This window comes from Oratosquilla oratoria, chromosome 35, assembly GCF_046742065.1.
Source record: "Oratosquilla oratoria isolate Oo_2021 chromosome 35, ASM4674206v1, whole genome shotgun sequence".
Classification (NCBI taxonomy): domain Eukaryota; kingdom Metazoa; phylum Arthropoda; class Malacostraca; order Stomatopoda; family Squillidae; genus Oratosquilla; species Oratosquilla oratoria.
The window spans coordinates 24,919,283-24,946,789 of NC_134811.1; the positions used below are offsets into that span (position 1 = coordinate 24,919,283).

The following is a 27,507-nucleotide window of genomic DNA, read 5'->3' on the forward strand; positions in this document are numbered from 1 at the left end:
CCAAGTCTCTTGTAGTAGACACATGACTCCCTAGGTAACCAGCAACAGCCATTAGATTGGCCCACAAGTTATCCAAGGAAATGATTTTATGTTGTTGTCAAAGTAAGGCTGCAAAAGGGCAGTGTAGGATGAAGCGTTTGGGGTCTTGTGTGTTGTTATTGCATCTCAAGCAATTTAATTCTGTGGCTTGGCATTATGTGTAAGTACAGTTTTAAAGTTGAAAGGTAGCTGGAATAGAGTTGTGCCAGAGTGGTTCTTGCTTTTTTCAGGAGGGATTACTTTGTTGTGCTGCTTATGTCTGGGAGAGTTAGGTGGAGTATCATGTTTTGGAATTGGTCTTGGAGTGCTTGTTTTGTGATTTGAGTGTATGCATCTTTGTATGGATGTGTTGCAAGAAGTACTGTTGGTGGAAAGTTATTGCAGATGTTACAGTTGTATGCTGCCAGTGTTTTTTTTTTTTTTTAATTGGTTGTGCTTCTGTTACATGATGCAATGAATGGGTGGGATTCAGGGCTTTTGCATAGAACTATATTTCTATCATTTTCATGTAGAGTGAGCCCAAGAGGACCTAGAATGAGATGGATAGAGTGAAAAGAACCTTGGAAGCACATAGTATGTCATTAAAACTGGAAAAAAAATATGCAAAAGAGAGGGATATGTGGAAGGAGATTATTAACAGATAAATTGATGGATAAGGGATACTCCCCATGTCTACTCCACTGATGAAGTGGTGTTACTGTATGGAGAAAAGTAGGCATAAATCAGCCTCAGCTGCCAGATCTTACTGTGGAATGGTGCTTTGTTGCACTGTGTTGAACCTAAACAGTGTGGTGGGGTGCAGGGTAACCCATTAACCCCAAGGTGTTGAAATGGGAGGGGTAGGTGAAAGGATCTCTTTGTGTGGGTGCATGCTTAAACCTGGCCAATTTCCCTTACAAATGGGATGGGGGTTGTTGGATTGGTGTATGATATCCAATAAACCTTTGTTCTGAGACACAATAAAACATTAGTTCTAACATAAATGAAACATGATGAGTACACTGAAAAGGTAACACAAGAACTACAGCAAAAATGCAAAATTATTTGAAGCTGAAAAGTAATAACGTACCTTCATTCCCTGCTTCTGCCATCATCCAAAGACTTCCAATATCTTATCTGCAAAACTAAAATATTAAATTAATATAGCATGTAGAGTGCATTATAGTGAAGACATTGCCTAAAAAAACAGAAATTCAGAGATGGGGGAGGGAGGGAGGGAGAGAGAGAGAGAGAGAGAGAGAGAGAGAGAGAGAGAGAGAGGAGAGAGAGAGAGAGAGAGAGTGAGAGAGAGAGAGAGAGAGAGAGAGAGAGAGAGAGAGAGAGAGAGAGAGAGAGAGAGAGAGAGAGAGAGAGAGAGAGAGAGAGAGAGAGAGAGAGAGAGAGAGAGAGAGAGAGAGAGAGAGAGAGAGAGAGAGAGAGAGAGAGAGAGAGAGAGAGAGAGAGAGAGAGAGAGGGAGAGAGAGAGAGAGAGAATAAGAGATGGAGACAGAATAAGAGAGAGAGAGAGGGGGAGAGAGAGGGGGAGAGAGAGGGGGGAGAGAGAGAGATGGAGAGAGAGAATAAGAGGGGGAGCAGAGAGAGAATAAGAGATGGAGACAATAAGAGAGAGAGAGAGAGAGAGAGAGAGAGAGAGAGAGAGAGAGAGAGAGAGAGAGAGAGAGAGAGAGAGAGAGAGAGAGAGAGAGAGAGGGGGAGAGAGAGAGGGGGGGAGAGAGAGAGGGGGGGGAGAGAGGAGAGAGAGGGAGAGAGAGGGGAGAGAGAGGGGAGAGAGAGGGGAGAGAGAGGGGAGAAAGAGAGAGAGAGAGGGGAGAAAGAAAGAGAGGGGAGAAAGAGAGAGAGAGAGAGAGAGAGAGAGAAGGGGGGGATGGGGGAGGGGGGAGAGAGAGATCGAGGGGGGAGGGAGGGAGGGAGGGAGAGAGAGAGAGAGAGAGAGAGAGAGAGAGAGAGAGAGAATAAGAGGGGGAGGAGAGAGAGGTAGAGAGAGAATAAGAGGGGGAGGAGAGAGAGGTAGAGAGAGAATAAGAGATGGAGAGAGAGAGAGAGAGAATAAGAGATGGAGAGAGAGAGAGAATAAGAGATGGAGAGAGAGAGAGAGAGAGAGAGAGAGAGAGAGAGAGAGAGAGAGAGAGAGAGAGAGAGAGAGAGAGAGAGAGAGAGAGAGAGAGAGGTAGAGAGAGAATAAGAGATGGGGAGAGAGAGAGAGAGACATCCCGCAGGTTTTTTTTTTTTTTTGGGGGGGGGCAGACTACATGGGAGTCAGGGGGAAGTATCGGAATATAGTTTAGGGAATAGAAACAGCTTAGAGAGGGGCTGTGAAAAGAATCACCTAATCAGGTGGAGGGAGGATAAACTAAAAGTTTACTATACTAAGCAGAAGTGTAATAAATATTTTTTTTGCTGTGAGGTAAAGCATGCATAGAGATATTTGATATTATAGCTATTACTGAATCCTGGATCAATATGGCTAATGGACATTTCATACTGGAAATTGAGTTGGAAGGACATAATCTTTTTTTATAAGGACAGAGTTGGCAGGAGCGGGAGAGCAGCACTTTTCATTAATACAATTGTATTATCAACAATTCAATAAAGAAAGAGGATAGTACAGAATCTATTTGGGTGGAGATTATAGGCAAGAAGAAACTTATTATGGCATCCTATATAGACCTCCTAACCTCAGCATTGAGCAGACTGATCCCCTGATTCATGAAATTTGCAGGGCGTCCCAGTACAAAATTTTGTGATCATGGGAGATTCTAATTATAGAAACATTGACTGGGAAATTTTAGGAGATCAGGAAATGCAAAATTTCTTAGATGTGATGCAGGATACTTTCCTAAAACAAATTATTTCCAATCCTGCAAGGGGAGAGAATACTCTGGGCTTACTTTCAACCACTTCAGTACAAGTCAAATTCTCACATGCAGCACTGGCTGCCATATGTTACTTGTATCACACTACTTGCATTATAAAATATAAAATCACTGTTGTATTACTCATTCTCTTTTACTCTGAGTAATAATAAACACAGAAAATGTGATCAAACCAGTTCACAGAATCCAAGGGTAACTCGTGGACAACTACAAAAAATATACTTAATCAAGACGCTGATGCCAGCATCCTCATGTACAGTGAGTCCTCCTTATACAGTAATTCTTTATCCGGTAAATTCACAGTTACGGTATTTGGTAATTACTACCCTCGATTCTATTTACGGTAAAAAAAAATCACAGATATGGTATCCACTCATGTTTTGTTTACACCGTACTGTAGCGCCACCACACCATGCAACCACCACAACAATCAATCTCTTCCCGTATTTCCCTTTGAACACAAGTTAAATCCTTACAGTGTGTTTTTTCTGAATATTATTATCACGACGCACAGTGACACACCCATAATGGCTACAAAACATTCTGCAGACACTGCAGGAGTTGAAAAGGCAAAGCAAAAAAGGAGTAGTCTGACATTGGAGGTAAAATTAGATACAGTCGAACCTTGAAAGCCCGGAATGCAACGGTGTTTATTTCTTTTGCACAGTACTTTACATTTTCTTATCTGACTATTTTCATGTATTTTCATGTCTGTAGGGGTGACTTTTGACATGCTGGAACACATATCCTATTATTACATGTTATAATGGGTTCGGTATACGGTAATTTCAATTTGCAGTAAGGTTTTCAGGAAAAAGAGAGAGAAAGTGAAGGGGAATGAGATAGAGGGGGAGAATGAATGAAAAAGAGAGGGGGAGAATGAGGAAAAAAGAGAGGGGGAGAATGAGAGAAAAAGAATGAGGGGTTGGGAGAATGAAAGAAAAGTAGTGATTCATTGGACAAAACACTGAGTACAAATGCCAAAGCTGAAGACTTTAAAGCAAGTAGTGGGTGGTTTGATAAATTTTGCCAAAGAAATGAAATCCATAGTGTGTAAGCCACGGAGATGCTGCTCATTCAAATAAAATAGCTGCAAACACATTTGTGGATGAACTTGTGAAGTACATTGAAAGTGAAGGTTTTATTTTGTATGAAGTGTTTAATTGTGATGAGAATGGCTTGTATTGGAAAAAAATTCCAGAGAGGACATACATCACCTAGTAGGAGAAGACCCTAACCAGACACACGCTAATGAAGGACAGGCATACTCTTTTCTTTTGTGCTAATGCAAGTGGTGACTGCAAGGCTAAGCCACTTCTTGTGTACCACCTGTGCAATAATGTGTTGAAAGCTAAACTGCCTGTAACGTGGAAGGCATGGGTAATGTGGACATTATTTATGGAATGGATGAATGAAGTGTTTGCACTAACTATCAAGATGTATCTTCAGGATAAGGATCTTCCTCTTAAATATCTTCTCTTAACCCCTTCCATACAGTGACGCCTACGTAGGCATCATGAGGAGCAAGTGGGTACACGAGGCTGCCATATCAGTCTTGATTATATTTATTGTAGTTGTACCTGCGTGACCCCCATACTCTGTAAACTGGCTTCATCATATTTTCTATGGTTATCAAAATTCACGGGTGAAAGAGAGAACGATCGATACAGTGGTGACTTTATTTTTTATAATGCGAGTATTATGACGCTACATCGTACGTCTGGCAGCTAATGCTGCCCGCGAGATTTTGGCCCGGCATGAAGTGGTTAATAGCTAATGTTCCTGCCATGGAAGACCTGGATATTGAGTACAACTTCATCAAGGTCAAATTTCTTCCACCCAACACTACTCCACTACTGCACCCAATGGATCAACAGGTGATTTACAATTTCAAGTAGTTATACACCAAGGCACTGTTTTCCAGATGTTTCCAGGTCACTAATGAAGACTTATTTGAACCTTAGAGTTCTTAGGAAGGAGCACTTTAACATCCTCCACTGCATCAACCTCACTGACTATGCCTGGAATGAGGTCTTTTACCACACATTGCAGACTGCATGGAGGAAATTTTGGCCAAGCTGTGTTCCAGAGACTTAGAGGGATTTGAGGCAGAGAGCTATTGAAGTGGTGGATGAAATCATGTCCATGAGCAAGAGTATGAGCTTGGAGGTAGATGCAGTAAAATTTCAGAAGTGCACACCTACATAATATAGCAATTGAAAATTAAATGATAATTTTGTAAATTGCAACACATCAATGTAATATACATTATTCTTGGCAGAAATTAATAATAGAATATGTCGCTACAAGCTATAAACAAACAAACGTAGCCACTTCAGTTGCTTGAGATGTCATCTTTGTTTTGGTTGAGGCAGAGACCAAAGAAATTAAAGCATAAGTTTGTCTATTCTAACCTAACCTACCAACTTAACCTAACCTGTATTTAATAATACAGTACCTGTAATTCTAGGTCATCAGGGTTGTCGTCATCTCTGATCTCTGAATCTATCAAAACGAAGATGGCATCTAAAGGAGTTGAAGCAACTTCATTCGTTTCTGTATAGGTTTTAGCAACGTTTTCCAATACTGATTTCTATCAAGATAAATATTCATTACATTGGTGTATTATAATTCATAAAATTAATATTTAATTTTCTAAAGCTATACCACATAGGTGTGCACTTCTGAAAAAATACCAATAATACTGACATGGAGTTTCATTTTAAATATCAGGGTTTGCATGCCTCTGGAATTTTACTACATTATCAGTTTACTCACCCTGGCTCCTATCCCCAAAAGAGACCAGACTGGGTGGGTCCACAGACAACAGAATTATGGTGGTATTCTTAGAAAAAATACTTTCCTTATATAAATCTTATATGAAATCCTTGGAAGGGAAAGATTTACATAAGGAAAGAATTTTTTTAAGAATACTACTGTTAGTGCATTCAGTATTATCATCAATATGTAATTTTTGCAGGAAAATTAATTTTTCCCTGATACAAACCTGAGGTACTCCTTACAATAGGATACTTCACATAGTGCAAGATTCCTACCGCTAAACACTGTGTGTTTTTAAAATCCTCACTCCGTGGGTCTGGGCAACGCTTATTGTCAGTAAGGGGCCCTATTGGGGCAAGGGGGGCCCTTCCCCTCCACCACAAGTCTGGCACACTATACTCCATTCTCTGAGCCAGGTATGAAATTAATCACAACATTTGTCAGGCCAGGGAGAAGGAACTTTTAGAGGGGTGGTTGAGGAGGACCATTAGAGGTAAGGAGTACCTCAGGTTTGTATCAGGGAAAAATTAATTTTCCTGCGAAAATTACATTTTTTCCGAAGAATACAAACTCTTCGGTACTCCTTACAATAGGAGACTCAGACTTAGGAGGGAAGGAAGTCGTTATCTAGCCTGGAAAACCTCCGTAAGTTAATTTTAGTGTGCTAAGACTAACGTTGACCAGACAACAACCTAAACTTTGAAGTGCACCCATTTCTGTTCTCAGGAGTGGAGACAGACAGGTTATACTTACTTTTGTACCACTGAAGGGCTTGAATTGATTCCCTTGGAATGCTTGAGAGCCCTCGGGTGAGGTAAGAGAATGTAGGAGTATGAGAAGGACTTTGGAAAGTTATCACTGTGTTTGCCAAGCCAGAACCTGGATGAGTTGTCAGGGTCGGCTGTGTGCTATTGGGGAGGGGTATGTCATCTCAGGACTTCTTGGGCGTACACTATGGGGCCCAAAGGGAAGTTCCCTAAAGATTCCCACATTACTTCTTTGAGGTAAAAGGAAGTGAACGTATTCTGGTACTTCCATATACCTGCTTGAAGAACCTGGTTAACTGACAGATTCTTTCTGAAGACTAGGGAGGTGCCTACTGCCCTGAAGTCATGGGCTTTGCTTTAGGGCAATCTGTGTGGTTCATTTCGTAGGCTCTGCGGATGACTGCCTTGATCCAGTATGAAATTGAATTCTTCAGGATGGGCTTCGGCTTACCTTTAGTAGAGACGAACAACCTCTTTAATTCTGGTCTAAGATGTTCAGTTCTCTTGAGGTAGGTCTGGATGGCTTGTACCAGGCATAGTACCATTTCCATTTGTTCTCCCCCTACAAATTCGTCTAAGGAAGGAACACTAAAGGACCAGAATCTAGGGTCGGATTTGGCAGGATCTTGGTTTTTGGCAAAGAATTGAGGCATGAAAGTGAAGGAGACCTCTTTCCATCCTTTTGAATGGGCGATTCTATAAGAGATGGCGTGTAACTCCCCTACTCTTTTGGAAGATGCTAGGGCTAGGAGAAAAACTGTCTTCAAGGTGAGGTCCTTCAGATGTGCATCTCGGAGGGGTTCGTAAGAGGGACCCCTCAGAGTTCAGGACTAATGCCACATCCCACGGAGGAGAACAGATTTCCCGGGGGGGGGGGAATTTTTTGAAATGCCTGAAGAGCATGGAAATTTCTGGTAAAAGGGCTAGGTCCATTCCCTTCAGAGAAAACACCTGATTTAGCGCTGCCCTATAGCCTTGCACTGCCGAGAGGGAGATCTTCTTGGACTTCCTGAGGAAGTGGAAGAAGGAGGCGATCTCAGGAATGGTGGCTTGATCTGAGACTATTTTCCTGGAGTGGCACCATTCTGCAAAGGCATTCCATTTCCCTTGATAAAAGTTAGCTGAGGAAGAGCGAATAGGTGTGGACATGTCTTCCGCCACCTCTCTGGGAAAACCCTTCTTTAGGAGGATCCGGACCATAGTCTGAACACATGAAGATTGAGTGCTGAAGGGTTCTTGTGCCAAGCCCCGTTGATAGGTTGATGTAGAAGGTCTGGTCTTCCCTGAAGGGCCAGGGGCTCTTCTACTGCTAGATTGAGGGCATCTGGAAACCATGGGGCTTCTGGCCACCAAGGAGCGATCAAAGTCATTTGAAGGTTGGATGCGTTTCTTACTCTCTGGAGCACCTTCTGGAGCAAGGGAAACGGTGGGAAAGCGTAGGTGTCGAGGTTGTCCCAACTTTGCAGAAGAGCATCCTCTCCTGCCGCCAGAGGATCCGGGAGAGGGCTGAAATATATTGGGAGTTGGTGATTCCATCTCGTGGCAAAAAGGTCCACCAGAGGGGAGCCCCATTTGTTGATGATGAAGTTTGCTACTTCCTGATGGAGGAACCATTCTGTGCTGATAATCTGACTCCTTCTGTTGAGGTGGTCTGCCCAGACATTCTTCTTCCCTGGGATGTAGCGAGCTTTGAGTGACACTTGGAGATTCTCGGCTAGATTGAGGATGTCCATAGTCAGAAAGCATAGGTCCTGGGAGACTGTGCCCCCTTGCTTGTTCAGGTAGGCTACTACCGAGGAATTGTCCAACATTATGCCCACTACTTTCCCCGAGACTTGATCCTTGAAGTGGCAGAGAGCCAGGAGTACTGCTTTCAACTCTAGCCAGTTGATATGGGCTGTCCGCTCGACTGTGGACCAGGAACCGTTGACGTGATCGTCGTTGAGGTGGGCTCCCCAGCCCTCCTTGGAGGCATCGGAGAACAGGAGGACTTCGGAGGGAGATGGGCCGAGGGGCATCTCCACGAGCAGGATGCACGGGTCCTTCCACCAGAGAAGAGAATCCTTCACTTCTTCAGTGAGGGTGATGTGTTGTCGGGGTTCTCCCTCTTGAGGGGACCACTGAGACTTGAGGAGCCACTGTAGCGGTCGCATTCTTTGTCTGCTCCTGGGGATTAATCTATCTACAGAGGCCATATTTGCCCAGGAGGATTTGGCACTGTTTCACCGTCAGGAACCCGGCAATAGTGCTTGTGCGACAAGAGAAGTGAGATTCTGGATCCTCTTTTCTACTGGGAAGGACTTCATTAGGGATGAGTCCAGGACCATACCCAGGTATGTGACTCTCTGTTTTGGCAAGAAATCTGACTTCATGGGGTTTACTACGGTGCCCAATTTTCGGACAAAGGTTAGGACCATTCTCAGGTGTTCCTGGCATAGCTGGGCGGAATGTGCAAGGATCAGCCCAGTCTTGATGACTTGTAGGGTCCAGTCTTCTGCCCCGGCCTCTTCCCATGCCCTCCAGTAGAGAGGCAACCCCCTATCTTCTGTGGACGGGCAGGCGAATTCCTAGAATTTTCTGTGGGGGGGTCCAGAGCCTCTATGATGTTTTTGCTTAGGTTCTCTATTCAGAAAGGGGCGGGGATTTTCTGTCTGCATTTTCGACTTGGAGTGGAGGGGAGGCCTTTCTTCTTTCTTAGAGTGATGAAAAGGCTGTCTCTGCATCTGAAAGGACCTAGGGGCTGATGGGGGGGTGGGCCTTGGTCTCAAGGTAGGGACGCCTACTCTCTCGATGGCTCTGTTATGCATCAGCTGGTTTTTGCTTGTGATTGCTGAATCCATTTCCGGGGGAATCAGCATGTGGGTTAGAAGGGGGGCCCTCTTCAATTGAGCATAATTTTCTCTGAGGAGGGGGTCACTGGGGTCCCCTAGGATGGTGTCTCTCCTGCGGGACTCGATGTTGGCCCAAGATGTAGAGAGGCAGGCTGCTTGATGCTTCAGGGCTCTGCTCGAGCTTTCCAATAGAGCCTGGAGGTCGCATTCCTCCTAGGGTTGCAGCTCGGGTAAAAACTCCCTTACTGAAGCCAAGGCGCGTTCCAGCCAGGAGTTCACCACGAGGGACAGAGCCAGGCACTGAACGAGGTCTCTGGATTCTCTGCCGGAAAGGATTACGTTTCTTCTGAGTAGTGAATCCACGTCTGCTTTGACAAGCTCTGGTAACCTAACCGGGATCGAGGCTTCTTTGAGGTTTGTCCCTGATGGGGTGTAGAAGCGTTTTTTATTTTCCACTGGAACAGAGAGCCGACGCGTCTTCTCGGTTGTCCTTTTTGTGAGGGAGTCGGAGGCCTGGCTCATGGCTCTTACAGTCTGTGTACTCCATGAGAGTTGGATTGGAGGTGGTTTTGTTTTCTGTGAATTGCCCGTCTTGAAGATTTCCAACTCGAACGTGGCTTCCTCTTCTTGAGGGGGGTCCAGTTGATTTGCTCTCCGAACTTTAGCGAGGATCTCTGAGAAGGAGGGTTTAACAACCATCGGGGATTCTGACTGGGAATCCTGCGCGGTTTGGTAACTTGCCTTCTCATCTACGGTGCTGTGGACGTCATCATCGTCATAGCTGGAGTCTGCTCGGTCAGAGAGAAACACCGCGCCTTCCTCATCGTCACTGATTGGTCCCGGGGGGGGGGGGTTCCGATCAACTGAAACATGTTCTAGGGGGGCTCTTTTGGGTGTTAAAGTTTTGAAAACTTCCGATTTCAACAGGAACTTTTCTTGAGTTGCCCGGATGAATTCACGTTGTTCATCCATCATCTGTTCTCTCATTGTGTTAAAGAGTGAATAGATAGTGGGGAGAAGTTCTTGGAAATGCCTGCTTGGGGAGTCCCGATTGGGTTCAGAAGGTCCAGGGGACCCTGAGGGGAGGCTCTCTCTTCTGGTCGAGGAGGTTTTACCCACAAGTAGCGCATGCATAGGTTTACCTTGGGCCTCCTGATCAACAGGCATGGAAAGGTATCCGTAAGGCGCTCTTTTTCTTCAAACCCGGGTTCTTTGTACTGTAAGAGGCCTCTATAGAACAAAAAATAAAGAAAGAATAGGACCAATTAAAAACGACGAAAATGTCATGATAGAATCGGAAGAAAAAATGAGTGAGGAGTTTAACAATTATTTTCTATCGGTGTTTACTAATGAGAGGTTAGATAAAGTACCTGACTGCGATCCGATTTTCAGAGGGGATGAAGAAAATAGCCTAACTAATATCAGCATTAGTAAAGAAGAAGTTATCAAGCAGATTGACAGACTTAAAGCTACAAAATCTCCGGGTCCGGACGAAATTTTTCCAAGAATGCTTAAAGAGTGTAAATTTGAAATCTGCGACCAGTTAACTGAAATATTCAATAAATCGGTAGACACTGGTTCTGTTCCAACTGCTTGGAGGCAGGCAAATGTTGTTCCTGTTTTTAAGAAGGGAGATAGATCGACCATATGCAACTACAGGCCAATCAGTTTGACATCGGTTATAGGAAAAATGCTTGAATCAATAATAGTAAATAGACTCAGAGAACACATTGAAGGGCATAATTTAATTCGTGATTCACAGCATGGTTTCTCCAAAGGTAAGTCATGCGTGACTAATCTTCTATCCTTTTACACTAAGGTATATAAGGCGTCAGACAACAATGAAAATTACGATGTTATTTACCTTGACTTTAGCAAAGCATTCGACAAAGTGCCACACCAGAGACTACTAAATAAAATCAAAGCCCATGGCATAGGAGGAAAAGTGTTAGAATGGATTAGAGCTTGGATTAGTAACAGAAAACAGCGGGTCACCATAAATGGAATAAAATCTAGGTGGGGCAATGTTACTAGCGGGGTCCCCCAGGGCTCGGTTTTGGGTCCCTTATTGTTCATTATGTATATAAACGACTTAGACGATGGGTTAAATAGTGATGTTAGTAAGTTTGCGGACGACACTAAAATAGGACGCCTAATTAGGTCAGGAGAAGACGCCCAGATTCTGCAGGATGATCTTAATAAACTGTTAACATGGTCGGTGAAATGGCAAATGAACTTCAATATCTCTAAGTGTAGCGTGTTAAACGTAGGGCTACACAACCCCAAAAATAGATACAACTTAGATGACACGTTTTTAGAAAAATCTGAGTGCGAGAGGGACTTGGGAGTTCTGGTGAGTCCGGACCTTAAAACCAGGAAGCAGTGCATTAGCGCCAGAAATAAAGCAAACAGAGCATTAGGCTTCATTGCTAGGACGGTAACAAATAGAAGTGCAGAGGTAATTATTAAACTCTATCTAGCGATAGTTAGACCCATCCTTGACTATGCGGTACAGTTTTGGTCCCCGTCCTACAAAATGGACATAAATTCACTAGAATCAGTACAGAGAATAATGACCAAAATGATACAAGGACTCGGAAATTTGCCTTACGAAGAGAGGCTTAGGCACCTAAACTTACACTCTCTGGAAAGACGCAGAGTGCGGGGTGATCTAATAGAAGTGTTCAAGTGGATCAAAGGCTATAACAAGGGTGATGCAAACAAGGTCATCATAATAAAACAACAGGGCAGGACTCGCAGTAATGGGTATAAACTGGACAAATTTAGATTTAAGAAGGAAATAGGCAAGAATTGGTTTACAAATAGGGTGGTCGATGAATGGAATAAACTTAGTAACCACGTAGTAAGCGCTGAAACTATCAGTTGTTTTAAAAAACGATTAGACAACTTTATGGATGGGGACGACAGGTGGTGATGGATACGGAGCTGCCTAGTGTAGGCCATATGGTCTTTTGCAGTCTCCTTTATTTCTTATGTTCTTATGTTCTTATGATAGTTGTACGAATGCTAATAAGATGGGGAAACACCGACAAGCAACAATTGCTTAGTCAGACTCGCGTTGGCTCGGCTGTTTTCATAAACAAAGATTTGAGGCGCCGTTCTGGCCGACGGGAGGTGACTGTTTTTAAATAATCGCTGATGTAATCAAAACTCTGTTAGCGGCAGACCACTTGTGCAATGACGTCATGCTTTTGCTTATATGCTTTTGCTTATGCAGCAATATTTCTGGAAGGAACTGTAACAGCCTCTCGGATTGGAGGTAAAGGGAAAAGACACGCCCTTAAGGGTGTCACTTGTTTTGAAAAGTAAAATACTATTGGACGAAAAAAAGTGACGTCTGAACGAAGGTGGTCTGACGTATTGGAGAGAAGCTGAAAGGGGCATTCTCTGCGTGTAGTCCGTTAGTTTAACAAGCAAGAAATTCACCACCCTTTTATTAACCCAAAGGTCGAGAAATCTAGGCATGGGGCCTAATGAAATTGGAAACTAGTGAGACTAAAGGAACAAAGGCATGGGGCCTACTGCTTAAGAAGGACTGGAAAAGTTATAAGAATTGACATGAGTGGAAATTATGAGACTACTGACAGTGGTGGTGACAGTGGCTACAAGGGAGGTGAAAGTACGTTTCGGAGTTGAGCTTCCAGGAAGGGTCGAGGGCAAGCTGCAAGCAACCGCATCCAGGAAAAAAATTCACACAGGAGCGGTATCTAGAGGTGGCCGGAGGAGCATATCCATCTAAGCTAACCGCCCTGGTTGAAGGAATAGAAGACAACTCGGCCTGACATTTGTTTCGAGGTGGACGTTGTACAACCTTCCTGTCTACTACGCTTTGGAGGAGGGAGAGAATTGCCCGTATCCTCTGAAGTCGTAGTCTGCCTTCTCTTGTTTTTGGGGAGTGAAGGTGGACGCCATTTTCTGTGCTTGTGCACCTTCTTCCCTGCATGCCCTTTCTTGTGAGCATGAAAGTACACTGCCCACTGATTATCATCCCATTGAGTGCACGTCTCACACCGGGATGAAGGTGAACACTTTAGACCTCTACACTTGATACACCAAATATGTGGGTCCGCTTGTGCTGGAGGGAGAGGAGTAAGGCAGGGATATTTCCCTTCAGCAAAGGCACACAACCTATCTTGGACAACAACAACACTAGAACCAGATTCCATACTTACAGTGAAGGGTAGGTTACCCGGTGGCGGTTAAGGGAATAATACAGGATAGGAAGAGGGTACTCAAGAAATTCCAGGGCACCGGATGTCATAGATAAACACCGATGAAATGTAAGGGCAATGAGCTCCTTAGTGTTCTGGAAATCAGCTGGAGGCGATTGAAGCAGGTTGCCTGATTTTCGTCACCACACCAACAGAAACATTGAACCCTTGAGTAAGTAACGGTTCCCTATCGTTCCAAAATGAGATACTTCACTATTGTTCCAATAAAAGATAACTTCATTAGCATTCCAATAAGAGATAAATAACTAATTGGAGCAGTATTGTTGAGAGATGTTTACTTGTTGGCTACCGCGAAGAGAATGGAGTATAGTGTGCGAGACTTGTGGTGGAGGGGAAGGGCCCCCCTTGCCCCAATAGGGCCCCTTACTAAGGATAAGCGTTGCCCAGACCCACGGAGTGAGGATTTTAAAAATATGGTGTTTAGCGGTAGGAATCTTGCGCTGCGTGAAGTATCCTATTGTAAGGAGTACCGAAGAGTTTGTATTCTTCGGAACAATTTAATGTATTATCATCAATTTTAATATCTAAATCAAAGGTATCCTGATTTACTTCCAATATATATTTTTTTTTTTAGAAGTTCACACCTACCCAATATAGTATTAGAAAATTAAACATTAATTTTGTAAATTATAATACATCATATGTTTTTCTTGCCAGAAATCAATAATAGAAAGAGTTGCTAAAAGTGATACACTAATGAACCGAGTGCCGGCAACTGCTTGAGAAGCCATATTTGTGTTGATAGATGTGGAGATAGACAAAGTACACATGACAACAATGACTCTAATGACCTCTAGAACAATAGATGCCACATTAATAAATATGGGTTAGGTTAGGTAATATATATATATATATATATATATGCAAGGTTGACCACAAAGAAAAACTATTAAAGCAGGATTATGATAGGAAGAGTTAAGGATGTACATGTGCTAAGGGGAGAGGGTGGGGGAATATCAGATCATTTTTTGGTGGAAGGTAAGTTGAGAGTGGAGGGTAGATGGAGAAGGAGGAAAGGGACAAAAGGTAGGGAGGTTCTTAGAGTGAACTCCTTGAATGAAAAGGAAAAGGAAAAGGAGAAGGAGTACAAAAAGAAGCTGAAGGAGGAGTGGGAGGGAGTTAAGGATAGAGCAGAGATGGGTGTGGAGGAGGAATGGGGATGGTTCAAGGAGGGAGTCTTAAAGTGTGCAAGGATGGTGTGTGGAACAAGAAGGACAGGGGGAAATAGAAGAAAGGGTAGTGAATGGTGGGATGAGGAAACAAAGAAGGTTGTAGAAGAGAAGAAGCGAGCATTCACAGATTGGTTACAAAAGAGGACAGGGGAGTCATATGAGACGTACAAAGAAAAGAAAAGAGAAGTAAAGCAAAAGGTAAAGGAGGCAAAGAGGAGAGCAGATGTGAAATGGGGTAGGAGTATGACAGAAAACTTTGAAAGTAATAAAAAGATGTTTTGGAAAGAAATTAAGAGAGGAAGAGGAGGCGAATCAAGTAGGGAAGAAAAGGTAAAAGGTACAGATGGAGAGTTGATAATGGAAGAGACGGCAGTGAGGGGAAGATGGGCAGAATATTTTAGGGAGTTGCTGAATGTGAAGGAGGATAGGGAGGGAAAGATAGCTGCAGTGGGAAATACGAAGAAAATGAGAGTGATGAGTGAGGAGAATGGAGGAGAAATAAGGAAGGATGAAGTGAAGGCAGTTGTAAAAATGATGAAAGCAGGTAAGGCACCTGGTCTGGATGGATGTCATGCAGAATGTCTGAAAAAGGGAGGTTCAGTGATGGTGGACTGGTTGGTGAGATTATTTAATGTTTGCTGGAGAGAGGGTAGAGTACCGGAGGACTGGAGTAGTGCCTGTATAGTTCCTCTGTACAAGGGAAAAGGGGACAAGTGTGAATGTAGTAATTTCAGAGGGATTAGCCTGTTGAGTGTAGTAGGGAAGGCTTATGGGAGAATCTTAATTGAGAGGATTAGGAGAGGAACAGAAGGAGTAATTGGTGAGGAACAGTGTGGATTTAGGACGGGTAGAGGTTGTGTAGATCAGATCTTTGTGGTAAGACAGATATGTGAGAAAGCTATAGGAAAGGGGAAGGATGTTTTTTGGGCTTTTATGGATCTGGAAAAGGCTTATGATAGGGTAGACAGAAAGGCACTGTGGGAGGTTATGCAGATTTATGGGATAGGAGGAAAGCTTTTGGGAGCTGTCAAGAGTTTTTATGTGAGTAGTAGAGCATGTGTTAGGATTGGAAATGGAGAGAGTGAGTGGTTTGAAGTAAAGGTGGGACTTCGTCAAGGATGCGTTATGTCGCCCTGGCTGTTCAACTTATACATGGATGGGGTGGTGCGAGAGGTGAATGCAAGGGTAGTGAGTCAGGGATTGGAGATGGTTAAAGAAAATGGAGAAAAGTGGGAGGTGAGCCAGCTGTTGTTTGCAGACGACACTGCGCTTGTGGCAGGGTCAGAGGAGGGATTGAGGAAGCTGGTGGCAGAGTTTGGGAGAGTATGTGATAGAAGAAAGCTAAAGATAAATGTGGGTAAAAGTAAGGTGATGAGATGTACAAGGGGTGAAAGTGGCAGTAGACTGGAAGTGAACATTAAGGGAGAGCGACTGGAGGAAGTGGATAGTTTTAGATACTTGGGTGCAAGTGTAGCAGGAAAAGGTGGAGTGAAGGTGGAGGTAGAATGTAGATTGAGAGAAGCGAGTAAATGCCTTGGTGGTTTGAAGAGTGTAATGAGGAATAGACATTTGGGAATGGATGCGAAGAGGAGACTGTATGAAGGAGTGATTGTGCCAACAGCACTGTATGGGGCAGAAACGTGGAACATAAGAGAAGAAGAGAGAAGGAGTTTGAATGTGTTTGAGATGAGGTGTCTGAGAAGTATGGTGGGGGTTACTAGGCTAGATAGAGTGAGAAATGAGGAAGTGAGGAGGAGAATAGGGGTGAAAAAGGATTTGGGAGATAGGGTTGATGAAAGAATATTAGGATGGTTTGGACACATGGAAAGAATGAGTGAAGAAAGACTAGTAAAAGAGGTATGGAAGGCAGATGTGGAGGGAGTGAACATGAGGGGACGTCCTAGGATGAGGTGGATGGATGGGGTGAAGGGGGCTTTGGGGAAGAGGGGAATGTCTGTTGAGGAAGGAAGGGAGAGGACGGAAGACAGAGGTGAGTGGAGAATGGTTGTATATGGATGATGTTGTGACTGCATGAGGAGGAATGGGCGGGGGGGTGGGGGGTGGGGTAGTATGTGTGAGTAATTTTTTACGCAGCCCGAAGGGATTTCTCCCCGTCCTCTCCTTATATGCAAAGGGGGACGGAGAGGGGGGGTCGCCGATTAAATGAAGCGGCCTTGCTATGGATGTACTGTGTCTTGCGACACTGCTTCTGACCCAGGGCGGTGGGCAGGGTGCAGGGATGACCCGTCATCCAGGAGGTGCTCAGATGAGAGGAAGGGTGGGAGGGGTGTGGAGTGTATTTAGGGATGAAATGGGTGGGAGTGTTTTTATGCCTTTCCCTTTTTGGCTACCTCCCTTGGAAGGGGGAAAAAGCCTTGGTATATGTATGTATGTATGTATGCTTTCGTGTATTCACATCTTCAGTGCAAATAATACATGTATTATTTGCACTGAAGATGTGAATACACGAAAGCATTGCTTTAATAGTTTTTCTTTGTGGTCAACCTTGCATTTTCAAGAACACACGCTCCCAGTGTTTTTCCTGTATGTATGTATGTATATATATATACATATATATATATATATATATATATATATTTATATATATTTATATATATATATATATTTGCAGTAATTCACAAGGCACACGTGAAAATAGTATGCAGAAAAAACCACTGGGAAATAAGAAGCTTAGTCCGAATGTTTTCGTCTATTTAAGACATTATCAAGGAATACACGTGTATTCCTTGATGTCTTAAATAGACGAAAACGTTCGGACTAAGCTTCTTATTTCCCAGTGGTTTTTTCTGCATATATATATATATATATATACATATATATATATATATATATATATATATATAGTTAGGCTGGGTTAGAATTGATGAAATTATGAATTTATCACACTTTAATTTCTTCAACCTTCACATCTATGAAAACAAAAAGATGGCATCTCAAGTAACCCCCACAGCTCCATTTATAAGTGTATAGTTTTTAGCAATTTTCTCTCACTGATTTCTGCAATGAAAAATATATATTATAATATTATATTAACCTACTATAACTTACAAAATTATCTAATTTTCTAATGCTACATTGCATAGGTATGCACTTCTAAAAATTTACCCTTTTTTCTGAAGTTTGCCTACAATGAATACTAAGATACATACATATACCAAGGCTTTTTCCCCCTTACAAGGGAGGTAGCCAAAAAGGAAAAGGCATAAAATCATTCCCACCCATTCCATCCCTAAACACACTCCACACCCCCTCCACCCTCCCTCTTATCTTGGCACTAAGATACTTGCTAAGTAAAACAGAAGAAATATAAAGCTGAATAGAAAACAAAAATCACATCAATCTCATCAACAAATTTTGAAAAAATATATATGTTTGAAAACATTAGGGAGGTGAAACGGAATACCGTCCGAAATTATAATTAAAAATAACATCACAATTGTTAGTGCGCATATTTTACAAACGAGATGGCAAAAATAAAAACTGGGGACTAGGTCTATGGCGGATTCACTGTTTTTAATTAATGCTATAACATTTCAAATTACTATACACGTTATTCTTTCCATTTAGAAAAATATAGATGGAATTGATGCAAAACATACGCAAATAGTCTCCAGTTTAAACTGTGAAAAAATAAATAATTATAATACGAGTATTACCTAAACTCATCACTAACATGACATGTTTAATGTTACATGATAACATGGCGAAGTTGGCTAAATTTCATCAGATGAATACGCTCTCTTCGAGACTCATTAAAATTGCACACCTTTAAGTATCCAGCATTCGAATTGCACCTAAAGAGATAGAACTGTACACTAACAGAAAAAGACTTACCATGAAAACTGTCCAACAGCTTCGTCTTGTCTGTCTTATCTGTTTGTTTACATCATCGACAGTGATGCAATCATGAAGCGTGAATATCGTGCCAAATTTCACGAAATTATCGTATTTTGATCATAAGTCCGATATACTAGATAATTGTCGTCACACCAATAATGACCTTTACTTTATTATGTACATTTGTTCACTGAGATACCAAGTACTATATACCGAGTGTCCACCTTATACATTGTATGGACAATAACGCGTTTCTAAAGGTTTGTTTTTGAAATGTAAAAGCTGAATTGTAATTTTGTGAAGTTAGTTTCGACTGCATCGACTTATAGTATATTTTGCAGCTCTGAGTTTTGCAGTTGCCTCAGATGGACGTGAAACTCTGGTTCGACGAAGCATTAGTTCTTACTTAATTCTATATATTTATTCATTTCTATCGGAGAACTTCTTCTGGGAGTACGTTCTGACCTTCCATTTTCATTGACAGCATATTTATACGCCGTTTATGCTGTACTTGATGTGATCGATGCAGTGACGCATCGTAAACACACTGGGAACCTCAATTTATGCAGTGCCATAGTCCATCGTCACGGCCACAGCACCCCGTTACTCCCACCCATTACACTTCTGCCTCATCCGCGTGCCTATGGGTAACGTAATTTTTGACGTCCGTGTAGGTGCACTGCAGCATTAGAGTGAGACCATAATTCTTCCTAGAACGAAACGTCTAAGTGCGACGTCTCACGTGAGTGATTCCGAGGAGGAATCCATGCATTTCACCTTAAAAAAATGTATAATTACACCCAAGGATGTGGAAACGAGCAATTACGTACGTCAGGGCCAAGCTGATGGGTTGTCCTGCGGAATTCCTAATAGTCAGGATCCACCAGCACCTGAAGGTCTCAACCGCCACCAGGTGCTTGGGCAGAGACAGGTAATCGCTCACACGAATCCTTGCTGAAATGACAGGGTTACTGCCTGAAAACCCGATTTGGGACTGTGAAGCTAATTGAAGCTATACCCTCTCCCCCTCCCCCCGAACCACTCCGCCCTTACAGGTGCCGGCAATTGGGGCATCACAAAAAATCGCTGCCACCGCCAGGCCAAGTGCGCCATTTGTAGCGGTCCCTCCAGAAGCACACTTGGACAATTTGTCACCTCCAAGTACAATGGCTAAGAACACCACCCAGTACGATGCGGCGTTCGTGAAATGCGAAGGCATCTGTTTCAGAAGTCAGTAGTGCCCTCCGCCGCGACCACAAGGTCTCACCCCAGAGTCCCTGCAGTGGGGTCACAACCCCAGACTACCATTGCCCCCCTCCCAATCCGCAACCGCCTGCTATTGGTGGACCATTTTCCTCCCCTGACCCCTACGTCGGCCAATATCTCTCACCCCAAGAACCTGCACCACATAGACATCTGCTATATCCCCAAGAAGAACAAGCAGGATTTGGTCACCACGATGACCACTGTCATTGCCAGGTGCCTAGAAGTGGAGCCCGTTCTACTGACGAAGGATGTGGCTGTTGTCATGGACGCAGTACAGCCCCATCGGGCGGTGGGTCTCTTTCCTCCCCAGTGCCTTTTATCTTATCCCCACCCAAGAGGGCGTCGCCGCGGCATAGGAGACTCACCAGCTCCTACCGCAAGCACCCTCCTCCTTTGCCGAGAGCCTTATGCCATACTTCATAGTTTTTCTTGGAGATGCCTATTGAATTCCGAGGAGTGATTCCCATCACGCTGACGTCATGTGATGGCGCAGCTGCCGTGATGTCGGAAAATCATGACGGCAGGGATAGACCCGCCTACTAAATGGAGAAAAATCATGCGCACGTGTGGATGAATTCTTTATTTGCCTAGTTACAGTATACGTGGTTGGAACTGTGCTCATGAAGTCCTGTCTTCTAACCCGTACTACCACTTATCTCTCTAAACCTTAAAACCGTTCATGTCGTCGGCTTGGATCATTATGTTCACCCAACTTGTTTCATCTCATACCAGTAAACACTGTCCATTTTCTATACCTTTCTTTGATCTGAATATTAGTATCATGTCATCCCTTGCTCTTTCGATGTGGGAAGTCCCAGTTTTCTTAGTCTTTCCTCGTATGTTTTGTCATTTAGGCTCGGGATCATCTTGGTTGTTGTCCTCTGTATTTTATTTTTCTTACAACTTTATTTTGTTTGTGTGTATGTGTGTGTGATTCACCATGGTTCACCATTGTCTTGGATCACGTGTTGAACTCGTGATCGACAGTTACTAAACTCCCGGATGAGAGCTCAGAGCTCGTATGACCGATCTATGGGTAATACTGTGACCTTACACGCACACACACACGCAACTCCCCGCCCACGAGATTTGGAGTAACAACTCGCAGCTCAGCGATACTGAAATTATTTCAACCCTGGATGAGAGTCGAACCCGGGCCGCCGTAGTGGCAGGCGAGAACTCTACCCACAGCGCCACAAGTGTGAGTGTATGAGTATGTATTTACTTATTTGTATCTTACGGGAAGGGAAGCTACGCTCGTGGTATCCTGTCTTTGTATCTCGCAGTATCTAGTTTGTTCTTAAATTTATGTATGTTTTTTGCACACACTATTGTTTCGTCCAATTTGTTCCAGACATCTACCACTCTGTGTGGAAAGCTGTTCTTTTTCAGATCCCTTCTATAACTGTCCTTTTTGAGTTTCTTTTCATGTCCTCTTGTATTTCTCTTATCCCAATTTAGTAAGTCTTCTCTATCAAGGACTTCCATTCCTCTCATGATTCTATAGATGGTCAATAGGCGACCTCTTTCTCTTCTTTGTTCCAGAGTCGGTAATTCCAGCTTTTACAATCTCTCCTCATATGACAGTTTTGAAAGTGTTAGGACCATCTTCGTAATTGCTATTTGGATTCTTTCAGATTTCTTTATATCATTTTTAGTGTGGGGGTTGGGATGGGTGGGAATGGTTTTTATGCCTTTTTCTTTTTGGCTATCTCCCGTGTAAGGGGAAAAAAGCCTTTGGTATATGTATGTATTTTTAGTATTGGGTGTCCATAATGTCGCTGCGTACTCCAGTTTTGCCCTTATCAATGTGACTAGTATTTTCTTTACTATTTCTTCGTCCAAGCAGGTAAAGGCCACCTTTATTGATCTTAGCAACTTGTAGGTTTCTCAGACAATCTTATTTATCTGTTTATCAGGAGTCATGTCCGTTGTGACAATCACTCCCAAGTCTTTTTCAGAACTCTCTTTACTTCTTTTGTACTGATTTTATATAGTCTTGATATTCTTTTTTTTTATACTTTTTCCAAATTCCATTATGCTACATTTCTTTTATGTTGAAGTCCACTTCCCACTTCTGACTCCATTCCCAAATCCTGTTTAGGTCTCTCTGTAGCGACTCGCAGTCCTTTTCTGTACTTTCCTCATCAGTTTTGCGTCGTTTGCAAAGAAGTTCATGCAACATTCTACACCCTCGTCTGTCATTTATATAAAAAGCAAACATCGGAGCCAATACCGATCCCTGTGGGATACCACTAATCACTTCTTCCTGAGTAGAACTCTTGTCTCTGAGGACCACTCTCATTTTTCTTTCATACAAGAAATCCTCCACCCAGTTTAATATTTTTCTTTGTATCCCTCCCATAGTTTCCAGTTTTCTTAATAATTTTTTTGTGTGGTACTTTATTAGAAATTTTTGTAAATCTAGGAAAGCACAATCAGCCCATCCATTCCTTTCTTGTATTATATCTATTAGTCTTGAATAGAAGCAGATCAAATTTCTGGTAAATGATCTTGTCTAAATCTGAATTGTCACCGGTTTAGTATATTGTTTTCCTCCAGATGTTTTTTCACAAATTTTGGCTACTGTACTTGTAAGGGAGACCAGTCTGTAATTGGTTGGGTCTTTCTTGTTTCCCCCTTTATATATTGGTACAATATTTGCATTTTTCCAGTCTTCCAGTATTTTTCTTTCTTTAAGTGAACAACTTATTACCATATATAATTTGTCTATTAGTTCTTATATACATTCTTTTAGTATTAATTTTGCAATTCCATCCCGAGCGTGCGATTTCCTGACATCAAGTTTTATTATTTGGCCCATTGTTTCTTTTCTTGTTACATTTGTGTGTGTGTATGTGTGTGTGTTTGTGTTTCACCATGGTCTTGGATCACGTGTTGGACTCGTGATCGACAGCTATTTCCCTCCTGGAAGAGAGCTCAGAGCTCATATGACCGATCTATGGACAATGCTCCTTACACGCACACACACACACCCAGCTCCCCGCCCACGAAAGTTGAAGTAACGACTCGCAGCGCAGTGATACTGAAATTAATTCAGCCCTGGGCTGGATTCGAACCCGGACCTCCGTAGTGGCAGCCGGAAACACTACCAACTGCACCACGATTCGTGTATGTGTGTGTGTGTGCGCGCGTGTGTGTGATTCACCATGGTCTTGGATCACGTGTTGAACTCGTGATCGACAGTCATTAACCTCCCGGATGAGAGCTCAGAGCTCGTATGACCGATCTATGGGTAATACTGTGACCTTACACGCACACACAACTCCCCGCCCACGAGAGTTGGAGTAACAACTCGCAGCTCAGCGATACTGAAATTATTTCAGCCCTAGACGAGAGTCGAACCCGGGCCGCCGTAGTGGCAGGCGAGAACTCTAACCACAGCGCCACGAGATGTGTGTGTGTGTGTGTGTGTGTGTGTGTGTGTGTGTGTGTGTGTGTGTGTGTGTGTGTGTGTGCATTTACCTAATTGTATTTGCCAAATACAAATTTATCATACCTATCCTCAAATTCATGTACAGTTCCAATTATCATATTTAGATTTGAATTAATGTATGGTTCGAACTTAGTCTATATCACCTTCTAAGCTATTTCACGTATTTATGAATCTTTATGGAAAAATGCATTTCTTCACGTCCGTTGGAGATGTGGTCTTTCTTAATTTGTCCCCATGACCTCTTTAATTAAGAGATTTCTTCTGCCACTGCAATCTATCCCCATTAGTGACCTGAATACTGTAATCATATCACCTCTTTCTCTTTGATCTTTCAAAGTTGGTATACCCAGTACATTAGTCTTTCCTCATATGGGTTATCTGCCAGGCTGGGGGCCAATTTGGTTGCTGCCCTTTGTATCATCTGCAATCTTTGATTTGAACCAGGGAATCTTGGAAAATTAATAAAAAATGTGAACCACAGAAACAGTATAGTAAAAATGCTACCAAGACATCGATAGCGTGGATAACAAGGCCCACCTGATAAACGGAGCTGGGGGCGTTACCGCCGGACAGGTAAATGCGTTACCGAAAAATCTGGAGTGCATTTCCGTTAATGCGTTACCGATTCTAATTTCCTTAGAGCAATTCGCGTTACTGCGCCCAGCTCTGCTGATAAAGTCATCTTTGAAAGAGGTCGGCAACTAAATCAATATACCAAGAGCTTTTCCCCCTTATAAGGGAGGTACCCATTCCACTCCCATCCACTACCCCTTCCTCCTTATCATTTTAGCTCCTCATGGATGACGGGTCATCCCTGGGTCAGAAGCAATGTGGCAAGACACAATACATCCACAGCAAGGCCGCTTCACTAATTCGACGCCCCCCCCCCCCGCCTCTTCGTCCCCTCATACAGAAAAAATGAAGACGGGGCGAAATCCTTTCGGTCTGCGTCAAAATATAATTCACATATAAACACGCCCTGGTCTCATCCGCCGCCCCTCTTTTCCTTGCATAACAGTACCATCTATACACAGCCACTCTCCACTCATCCCTATCTCTTGCCCTGTCCCTTTTTTGCTCAACAGACATTCCCCTCTTGCTCAATGCCCCCTTCACCCCATCAATCCATATCATCTTCGGTCGCCCCCTCAAGTTCACTTCCTCCATCTATGCATTCCATGCCTCTTTTACTAATCTTTCTCCGCTCATTCTTTCCATGTGTTCAAAATATCCCAATACTCTTTCATTAACCCTATCTGTTATCTTATTTTCCACTCCCGCTGTCCTCCTTAGCTCCTCGTTTCTCATTTTATCCCGTCTAGTAACCCCCACTATATTTCTCAGATATTTCATTCAAACGTTTCATCTCTGCCTCCCTTAGATTCCATGCTTCTGCCCTATACAAAGCCGCCGGCAAATCACCCCTTCATACAACTTCTCTTTGCACCCATTCCCAGATGCCTATTTCTCATGATTCCCTTTAAACCCCCAAGGCATTTACCGACTTCTCTCAGTCTACAATTTACTTCTACCTCCACTCCTCCCTTTCCTGACACATGCGACCCCAAATATCTAAAGCTAACCACTTCTTCCAGCCTCTTTTTTTTTTTTTTTTACTTACTTCCAACTCACTGCCTTGTACATCTCATCACCCTGTTTTTACCCATATTTACCTTTAACTTCCTCCTATCGCATACCTTCCCAAACTCTCTTAACCACCCCTGACCCTGCCACAAGTGCAGTGTCGTCAGGAAGAGCAACTGGCTCACCTCCCACTTTTCTAAATTTTCTTTAACCATCTTCAGTCTCCTGTCCATTATTTTCGCCTTTACCTCCCACATCACCCCATCCATGTACCCATTGAACAGCCACGGCGACATGACACATCCCTGACGCAGTCCCACCTTTACCTCAAACCACTCACTCTCTCCATTTCTAATTCTATCACAGGCTCTACTACTCTCATGAAAAATTTTCCATAACAGCTTTCTCACTATCCCATATATCTGTAAACCTCACACAGTGCCTTCCTGTCTATCCTTTCATAAGCCTTTTCCAAACCCATAAAGGCCCCAAAAAAATTCTTACCTTTTCTTAAATCTGTCTTACATATCTGCCTTACCACAAAAATCTGATTCTCTCCTCTACTTTCCTGACCCCACACTGTTCCTCAACAATTACTCCCACTGTTCCTGTTCTAATCCTCTCAATTAAAACCTTCCCATAGGCTTTCCCAACTACATTCAACAAAGTGATCCCTCTGAAACTACTACACTCACATATGTTCCCTTCTCCCTCTTTGAGACACACATTAAACAACCTCACTAGTCAGTCGATTACTATTGTACCTTCCTCCTTCAGACACTCTGCGTGACACCCATCTAACTCAGGTGCCTTACCTAGTCTCATAATTTTCAGAGCTCCTTATACCTCACCTTTTCTTATTTCTCCCAGCTATAAAAACAGTGGCACCACAACAAGTATTTTTTCATAAATGGCGCCAGAAACGCCGCTTAGCTACAAGGGATTGAAAATTATTTGGGGGTTAATTTATGGCAAGTAAATTTAGTTTTTAACGTGAATTATGAGAATGATTTCAAGATATCGATATGATGAAAAACAATCCAATTGCTCACATTTCCTTACTTACTAATTACTTACTTTCCAGTACTAGTCATACTGAGCCACGTACTTTTTGTATCACCGCGTATATATACACAATTCTTAAGTGCCTTAAACATAGATATCAACAGTGTTTTCATAGGAATTGCTGAGCCTTTTTGAGTAATAATCTAAATTTTTGTTCGAAGATTCGAAGAATCAGGTAAATATCTGATAAACTTTAGTGTAATTCTTAAAGTAGACATATGCCAAATGTTATTTTTACACATTTAACTAACATACACAGTAAATATAAATATTATCATAACTCTATTATATTATACATTTAAAACTATTCTATATACACAATATTTATTTATTTAATTGTAAACATTTAGTTACTTGTTCCATAAAACGTCAAAAGCGCGCCAAACCCAGTAAAGTCTTGTGGTTTCAATGAGAGTTTCGAAGTACTTTGTTATTGAGGAAAATTGACCTAGGAAGATGCCAGTTGCCTCACAGTCAAACAGGTTACCCGAGGATGTATTAGCTAAGTATGTGGATTTTGTAACTTACTCGTCATCTTGTTAATTTGTGTTTAGGCTTTGTTTTTCTACATTATCCAAATCAAAAATTTGTATTCTTGTAGTGAGACATCAGGTGGGGGAATTTACATTAAAACTAGCATTTTGTGAATATTTTCTAGATATGTATTTATGTCTACATGGTTCATTGATTAGATAATACACTATTCTTGCTTCCTCAGGTGAGCTTCACTTTGTACAGTAACAATTATCTATATAAAATATTTCAGTGTCAGGACTCATAAAGATAAGTGCTGGATTTTATGATTACATTACATTTTCCTCAATTCTTTGAATTTTCTTTGGTTTTAGGGAATTTTGACTTGATAGATGATAAAATTTGTTTCACATTTATGCTAACTGTTTGACCAAGTTCTGTCATGCACAATAACACCAAGTAGTGTCCAGTTTGAATACAATTTACTTGGTTCTTGGTTAGGTTCCGAGGACAGTCCTCATAGCCATAGTGATCTACTGCAGCGGTCAGTCCTGCTGTCCCTTCTCATGAGGGCCAGTTGGTCTGTTATTGTATTTGATGAGAGCCTACTGATGGCGGTGTAGCCTGGCACCGGTCTCACTAATTGTAGGTACCCCCGAATCCACGCACGGCGCCACTGTTGACCATGTATTGTTTTCATGGCCATATGTTGCGGCCCACTAGATTTTATTTAGTTCAATCTGAATGCTTTCCGCGGTTAGCGCATGTGAAAAATATTCAAATTATCTTGTTGTTTTGCAAGTGTAAGGCTAATTCTTGAAACAGAAACAAATTTTCATTGATTTAAAGGGAAATTTGGTTATCAAACTGGGCAACATAGTTTTTTGAGTAAAAATATTAGGGTAAGGAATCTGTAAACATAATTTTAAGTTACATAAAGAAGTTTATCAACCTATTTTCTCCCGGACACGAGAAGCTTAATATCGTTTAGCACTTGATGTTTGAGCTTAGCGCCCCGGAATGTAGCCATATCACCCATGAATCTGATGCGTCCAGTTCGCGTTCGATTTTGTTTACATATTACCAT

The 27,507-nt window shown here is 42.5% G+C and overlaps 2 protein-coding genes across 5 annotated transcripts in view; one reads left to right on the plus strand and one right to left on the minus strand.

Annotated features, from left to right (window-relative positions):
* Positions 1 to 19,428, minus strand: part of bigmax (helix-loop-helix-leucine zipper transcription factor bigmax) — a 33,687-nt gene extending 14,259 nt beyond the window's left edge. Inside the window, exons 1-2 of one of the 4 annotated variants that reach the window (XM_076174093.1) lie at positions 19,405 to 19,428; positions 1,109 to 1,163 (exon numbers count right to left, since the gene is read on the minus strand). In XM_076174093.1, coding sequence (XP_076030208.1) covers positions 1,109 to 1,133 — 25 coding nt within the window. In that variant the 5' untranslated portion in view covers positions 1,134 to 1,163; positions 19,405 to 19,428. Of the gene's footprint in view, positions 1 to 1,108; positions 1,164 to 18,571; positions 18,672 to 19,404 lie in introns of those variants that run through there. The other 3 variants (XM_076174095.1, XM_076174092.1, XM_076174094.1) reach the window with 3 other exon arrangements.
* Positions 19,429 to 26,315: 6,887 nt separating this feature from the next.
* Positions 26,316 to 27,507, plus strand: part of LOC143018594 (DNA (cytosine-5)-methyltransferase 1-like) — a 61,778-nt gene continuing 60,586 nt past the window's right edge. Inside the window, exon 1 of the mRNA XM_076174096.1 lies at positions 26,316 to 26,452. Within this exon, the coding sequence (XP_076030211.1) occupies positions 26,403 to 26,452 (50 nt within the window). The 5' untranslated portion in view covers positions 26,316 to 26,402. The remainder of the gene's footprint in view (positions 26,453 to 27,507) is intronic.